At 62.9% G+C, this 7,419-nt stretch overlaps 1 protein-coding gene across 1 annotated transcript in view; it reads right to left on the reverse strand.

Moving 5' to 3' along the window:
- TBC1D22A (TBC1 domain family, member 22A) overlaps positions 1 to 7,419 on the reverse strand; it is a 155,021-nt gene that overhangs the window by 57,041 nt on the left and 90,561 nt on the right. Inside the window, exons 6-8 of the mRNA XM_014533159.1 lie at positions 6,580 to 6,708; positions 4,975 to 5,037; positions 2,689 to 2,803 (exon numbers count right to left, since the gene is read on the reverse strand). Coding sequence (XP_014388645.1) covers positions 2,689 to 2,803; positions 4,975 to 5,037; positions 6,580 to 6,708 — 307 coding nt within the window. The remainder of the gene's footprint in view (positions 1 to 2,688; positions 2,804 to 4,974; positions 5,038 to 6,579; positions 6,709 to 7,419) is intronic.

Genomic DNA, 7,419 nt, shown 5'->3' on the forward strand with positions numbered 1-7,419 from the left:
TCAGGGTGGCCCCTCCTCCGCCCTCCCGGACGAGCCCACCGGCCCCGACTCCCAGCGGCTCCCGGGCAACCTACCCACAGCGGCCTCATCGCGAGCCCCGTCCCGGCGGCAGGTGCTCTCACGCTCTCCCTCTCCAGCTGTTCTCTTCTGCACCACATGGTGCGTCATCAGCACCACGTCCACGTGCCTCCGTCCTGTCCCGCGGCTGAGCCAGCAAACGCGCTCAGGGCCGCCGGGGCCTCACGCACGATAGGGGCCAAGCAGTTAGGACGAACTTATTTACCACGTTAATTAAGTGGTCTAGTTAACATGGAACATCAATTCTCCAATCACATCTCGGCTGATCTTTCTCAATTAGCAGCCTGACGTCTGCTGACAGGGGCCTCCTGCTCGGGCGCATTAAGAGCGGCCGCGAGCGGCGGAGTGGAGGGCAGGGACGCGGGAGACGAGGGAGGGAGCCCGCCGCTCATTAGCTGCTGAGCAACGAGAAGCCCTCCTCTGACATCACCAGGGAACGAGGTGCGAGGGGCTTAATGACGTGCCCTAACCGAGCCCCGTCCTCCTCGGACAGCCTCCTCCAGGAAGCCGGGTCTCCGCTGCAGGGACGGGACCCACTGGACACGGAATGGGCGGAGACATGCACCGACAAGCGACTCCCAGGACGGAGGGCCACACGGAGACTGTGACAGCTGCTGCCACAGAAAGGCTGCAGCCAGGGAGCAGGGCCTGCCTGCTGTTCCCTCTGCCCGCAGGCGGGTTGAGAGCACAGCTCTCACACGGAGCATCGGAGCTTTTTCTGAGGACACAAAGGGAAGGAGACGCACGCGGGTTCAACAGCAGCCACACAGCCCACCCGAACCTCCATCAGACCAGTCATCGTGCACGTAATTAACACAGCATTCCCGAAAATGACACCGCTGATGCGTCAGAGGCAGAGAGGTGGTGAAATGTGCAGAAATGCAATCAGAGACGACCCGTCTTTACCGTGTGAGCAAAGCATCCCACCAACACGCCCCACCTCCCACAGCACACAGTCACACCACTAAGACACCCCAGGTCCCACAGCACGCAGGGCACCACTAACCCCCCCCCCTCCCACAGCTCACAGTCACACCACTAAGCCCCCCACCTCCCACAGCGCCCAGTCACACCACTAAGCCCCCCACCTCCCACAGCGCCCAGTCACACCACTAAGCCCCCCACCTCCCACAGCGCCCAGTCACACCACTAAGCCCCCCACCTCCCACAGCGCCCAGTCACACCACTAAGCCCCCCACCTCCCACAGCGCCCAGTCACACCACTAAGCCCCCCACCTCCCACAGCGCCCAGTCACACCACTAAGCCCCCCACCTCCCACAGCGCCCAGTCACACCACTAAGCCCCCCACCTCCCACAGCGCCCAGTCACACCACTAAGCCCCCCACCTCCCACAGCGCCCAGTCACACCACTAAGCCCCCCACCTCCCACAGCGCCCAGTCACACCACTAAGCCCCCCACCTCCCACAGCGCCCAGTCACACCACTAAGCCCCCCACCTCCCACAGCGCCCAGTCACACCACTAAGCCCCCCACCTCCCACAGCGCCCAGTCACACCACTAAGCCCCCCACCTCCCACAGCGCCCAGTCACACCACTAAGCCCCCCACCTCCCACAGCGCCCAGTCACACCACTAAGCCCCCCACCTCCCACAGCGCCCAGTCACACCACTAAGCCCCCCACCTCCCACAGCGCCCAGTCACACCACTAAGCCCCCCACCTCCCACAGCGCCCAGTCACACCACTAAGCCCCCCACCTCCCACAGCGCCCAGTCACACCACTAAGCCCCCCACCTCCCACAGCGCCCAGTCACACCACTAAGCCCCCCACCTCCCACAGCGCCCAGTCACACCACTAAGCCCCCCACCTCCCACAGCGCCCAGTCACACCACTAAGCCCCCCACCTCCCACAGCGCCCAGTCACACCACTAAGCCCCCCACCTCCCACAGCGCCCAGTCACACCACTAAGCCCCCCACCTCCCACAGCGCCCAGTCACACCACTAAGCCCCCCACCTCCCACAGCGCCCAGTCACACCACTAAGCCCCCCACCTCCCACAGCGCCCAGTCACACCACTAAGCCCCCCACCTCCCACAGCGCCCAGTCACACCACTAAGCCCCCCACCTCCCACAGCGCCCAGTCACACCACTAAGCCCCCCACCTCCCACAGCGCCCAGTCACACCACTAAGCCCCCCACCTCCCACAGCGCCCAGTCACACCACTAAGCCCCCCACCTCCCACAGCGCCCAGTCACACCACTAAGCCCCCCACCTCCCACAGCACGCAGTCACACCACTAAGACCCCACCTCCCACAGCACGCAGTCACACCACTAATACCCCACCTCCCACAGCACGCAGGCGCACACAGAGCTGGTGCTGACGGAGAGCGAGACCCTCGGGGTGGACTGCACTCTCCCTCGCACATCACCAGAAATAAGGCACCGACAGTGGCTCTGCACCCTGGCCTCAGTGACGAGGCACCTGGACCAGGGCTGTTACGGCGAGAAATCCACGCTTCCTGTTGCTAGCTCGCCTTCCTGACGCTACACTTAATGGCAATTCTCAACCTGGTGTGATCACCCACAGAAAGGCCCAGAAGTTCATGGTTACCGACTGCGAGGAAGCGTGCCGGGACATGCTCTTACCCGTGTGCTCGCAGATGAAGACCACGAAGAAAGGGGTGACCAGGTCATTGATGCCCTGGACGTAGCCGCTGGCGGGGTGACGAATAGCCCATATGAACAGGATCCTCTCGAAAATCTGGAAGAGAATGGAGCACGTGGTAAAGCCAAGAGTGAGCCATCAGAGGCATTAGGACGCACTCTTTCACTTAAATACAAACTGCCCGCTTCCCGCTGTCACTGCTGTTAAAGTATCAACAAACGCCAACTGGTGTCCACCTCTTCCTACAACTCCAACCATCTTACTTTCATCGACTCACAGGCAACATGCAGTGCTCCCCCAGCCCGGCGCCCACCGCACGCGCAGCCCACACCGAGGATGCTGCTCTCGGCTCCTCCAGGCCCTCGGGTACCATCCGCACACGGCTGCCCGGCCTGGGCCGGAGGGCAGCAGTACCCGGCCTACCAGCGACCCAGCCTTGGCAGGGCACATGGCCCGTGGCAATCAGAGCCACGGATGCCTGGTCTGTACCAGACAGAGTGACCACAGGGGGCGGCCCAGCCAGAGGGGTAGGAGCAGTGCAAGAGCCACTCTGTGAGACACTGCTGAAGGGAGGGCACGCCCTCTCCACCGCCCTGTCAGTGCTGTCGGTGGAATGCAGATGCCGCAGGCGCCAGAGCAGCCAACGTGGACACGCGGGGAAGCCGAGCACAGAGGAGCGATGCTAACGGAGCCTGGTGGGCCTGCCGCAGGCGCCCGTGTCCAGGCCCAGCCTCCGCTTGCAGAAACCACACCTGGGTTCTGCCTATCAACTAACACAAGACCTAGGTTCCCACGACATCCAGCCCCTCCTCACGACATCACCCCCCACAGAGCTGTGCCCGAGGCCCCGTCCCCGCTCGGGCAGCTGCAGGGCCCCGCCTCCCTGGGGTTGGACAGCCCTGCAGGGGCCTGGACGGGCCTGCAGCTCCCAGAGCAGCCACAGGAGCCCCACAGACATGAAGGGGCGGGACCACCGCAGGGCATGGCGCCTCGAGCCAATGGGATCGAGGTCTCCGACGTCCCAGACAAGCAGAATGACAGACACCGACGGTGGTGACGGGCTCTCCTCTCCGACCTGAAAGCCGGCCTCCAAGGTGCGCCAAGCGGTAGGAAACCATAAAACGAACCCAAGTACCGAGGCAGACTCCACTTCCCGTTAAAAAGCGAGCAAAAGAGAGGTCATCGCTTGTGGCGCAGATACAATAAGCACAGCCATTGAGAGACAATCACAGCGCTGCTCCCAGAACGGCTCTTCCGTAGACACGGCCGTTCCGCTGTGCTCTGTGACTGCACGTCCTTGTGCCTTAACAAGGCTGGACGCGCGCCCGGCCGGGGGCTCAGTGCTTGAACGTCGACCTACGAACCAGGAGGCCAGGGCACAGGCCTGAGTTGCAGGCTTCATCCCCAGTACAGGGTGTGCAGGAGGCAGCTGAGCGATGATGATTCTCTCTCCTCATTGATGCCTCTCTCTCTCTCCCTCTCCTTTCCTCTCTGAAATCAATAGACACATATTTTAAAAATTACAGGAATAACAACTCTGGGTTCTTGAACACGTTATTGTTCCAGATGCCTCGGTCTGAAGTGCAGCTACGGGAACAGGCGACACTTAGCAAGTATCTCAGACAAGGAAAGCCGCATTTTAAAGAGACACCATTTATAATAGCAACAAAACATGGCAACGAGGAATAAGCCTAAAAACACATACATAGACCTGTTATGAGGAAAATTTTGAAACCTCATTGAAAGGCATTAAAAGCGGCCTCCCAACGGGGCATTAGCATGTTCACACCCACCAAGGCAGCAACCTCCCTCCGCGCCGGCGCCCTGGAGGAGTCTGGCCTGTGGCCTCATATACATGCACACGAAGGTCCCACACAAAACGTGGGAAACACCCACTGTCCAGCCACAGGTCAAGGCCACAGAAAGCGTAGGCCAGCGACGAGGGCGACTACACAGCGAGGCAGACGAGCCGAGCTCAGAAACGACGCAGAGACTAGACCAGCCCACATCACCGCCTGGCAGTGTCGCTGTCACATGACATGCACGCGCCTCGTGAGGAATCACCAGCATGAAGTGGGCGGGGCTCCACGTGAGGCTGAGAGCAGAGGCAGCGCAGCACGGGGCTCCTTTCAGAGCAGTGAGAGACCCCTTCAGCGACGCCGTGCGCACGGCCTGGGGTACAGCGCCTGCCCTGCCCATGCGGGAGAGTGGGCGCCGAGCCCAGCGAAGGGGACCCCTGAGCGAAGCGGGCCCGGGGCCGCTCTTACCTCCGTCACTGCGGGCTGCAGCGTCAGCGCCTCGGGACTCATCCGTGGGATGTCGATGTGGATCTGGAGATGGAGGAGAAGAGACAGGATGGTAACCAGCCCAGGTGTAGCCGGAAGCGGACGCTGGTGCGCTGCCCCCGGCTGTCTGCTCTGAGACGCTGGCCTCGCCGAGCGTGGCTCGGATGGGCTCCCGAGTCCTGGCATGACGGGCGGCTGACCTGCCCGCCCGAGCAGCGGCTGCCACGTGAGAGGACAGCGCAGGCCTCAGCCACTGGACACATGGTCCACAGCCATCAGCGAGTGTCGGCTCCGGACAGGGACGCGCACGTGCGTGCATCAGCCGCAGCTCAGCCGCGACAGTGCTTCTCGGACCCAGGCCACAGGAAGGTCACAGGAAAATCCACTCGCAGAGGGACACGCACAGCTCAGGAAGCCACCAAAACAGCATCAGGGCGTGAGCTGGCGGCACTCGGACTCCAGCACCCAACACCCACGAACATCCCCCACGGGCCCAGCTGTCACCACCCACCACCAGGGACACAGCCCAGCCGGCCAAGGGGACACCTGCACGGTGAACTCGGGTCCACGCCCCGTCCTTACAGGTGACCTGGGACCGCCTCCCGCCGGCCAGCCTGGGCCTGGGCACACCAGGCAGAGCTGTTACCCTCATGGCAACTGAATACCACCCTCACTGCGGTCCCAGCCACCTCCCCCGACGGACTCCCAACAGAAGGAGCTGGTGCACCTCCCGGAGAGATGCCAGCGTCACCGCCAAAGTCTTCTTCTTAAATAAAAATACATCAAAACATGTTCAAAACACTATCAACGCCAACTATTCTCTGAGACTAGCGGGGGGGGGGGGGAAAAAAAGGAATAAAGCAGGCGGGCTGTCCGCCCCCTGAGCAAGCGCCTTCTGTCTCAAACCGGCTTCCTGAGTGGCGGGTGCAGTGCCAGGCCTGGGAGCCGCCCGTGTGCCCGAGTGCAGGACAGGCTCCGGGCAGAGGGCGCCTGGAGGGCGGTGGAGGCGCTCCTGCCCCGAGTCGTCGTCATCCTCGTCGTCCTCCTCCTCCTCCTCCCCCTCCTCCTCCTCCTCCTCCTCCCTGAGGGAGCGGATCTTCCCTGGAGCCTCCCTGCGCCCGCCCGTGGGGAAGACACGTCCATGAGTCCACGTAACTGACAGGAGCTCGGGCGCCAGCAGAGGCGAGCCGGGCCTGGCTCCAACACACCCAGACCACGCTGACGGCAGTGACAGCGGGTGTGGCCAGCCCACGGGGGAACCGGCAAGGCTCCTTCCTTCACCTGGAGGCGGGGCTCCACGAGGAAGGGCTCGACAGGGAGATGCCCGTCTGAAAAAATGAGGGCCCCGTGGAGCTGGGCTGCGGCACAGCCGCGGGAACTCTGGCATCTCGGAGCCGGTGAGAGCTCAGGGTCTCCGAGCCAGGCCAGCAGCGTCCCCTGCCGCACTGGGAACCACAGAGCGGTCATCTGTTTCCATGCGCACCGTTTCCTAGGACACAGCGTGGCGGCCAGCGGGACACGGAGGGAAACACTGCCGCCTGCAGCCCCGCCAGGCGGAGCCCGCGAGGGACGGGAGGACAGGCCCACCTGCCTGTAGGTGTCCTGGTGGCCCTCGTCGTTCCGCGAGTCGTAGTAGTGCTCCACGAAGGCGAAGTACTCCTCCCGCTTCCTCTGCAGCGTGGCGGCTCTGCGCTCCGCATTGGCAGGAAGGTAGCCCTGCGGAGGCAGACGAAGGTGAGTGTGGTCCACGCCGACCACGCGTCTCCCTGGGAAGGCGCGAGTCCCGAGGGCCTCCCACCAGGGCTGCGGGGCCACCAGGGGAGGCCGGTGGGGACCAGCCTCACACTGCCACAGGCAGGGACGCCCAGGGCTCTGCGTGAGCCAGGCGAGCATGCGGGGCTCCTCCCTGTCCCCCCAATTTTAACTCCACTTATTGAAACAGAAGTTCTCAAAGGCACGTACGCCACATTGGCAATCAGAGCCCCCACATCCTCCTGATGCTCCCGTTCCTGAAGGAAAACACACATGCAAGTTGAGGCCTTTAGATAATTAAGCAAAACTAGGAATTATGCAGATGAGGTATATGCAAGCATGGGATGAATCCTAAACGACAGAATGACAGGGAACGTAACTGCTGCATTAGCATGCTGTGAAAACACTAATCACCAATGTCAACCCACACACGCAGGGACGCGGGTCCAAGCGGTCCCGGCGACACGACCAGCGCCCCCTGCGGCCACGTGCGCACCCCCAGAGGCGGGGACGCAGGACCCATGTCACCGCCTCTAACCATTCTACCACCAGGCAGGCGGGACCCGTTTCACCAGTTGAGCTCGAGGTTTCTGAAGCGTCATTTAAAAAGGGCCCAACCTGTGTGTCCCACAGAGCACGCTGTGCACAGCCGCCGCCTGCGCGAGTGCGAGCCTC

Source organism: Myotis brandtii, unplaced genomic scaffold (assembly GCF_000412655.1).
Source record: "Myotis brandtii unplaced genomic scaffold, ASM41265v1 scaffold952, whole genome shotgun sequence".
NCBI classification, from domain to species: Eukaryota; Metazoa; Chordata; class Mammalia; order Chiroptera; family Vespertilionidae; genus Myotis; species Myotis brandtii.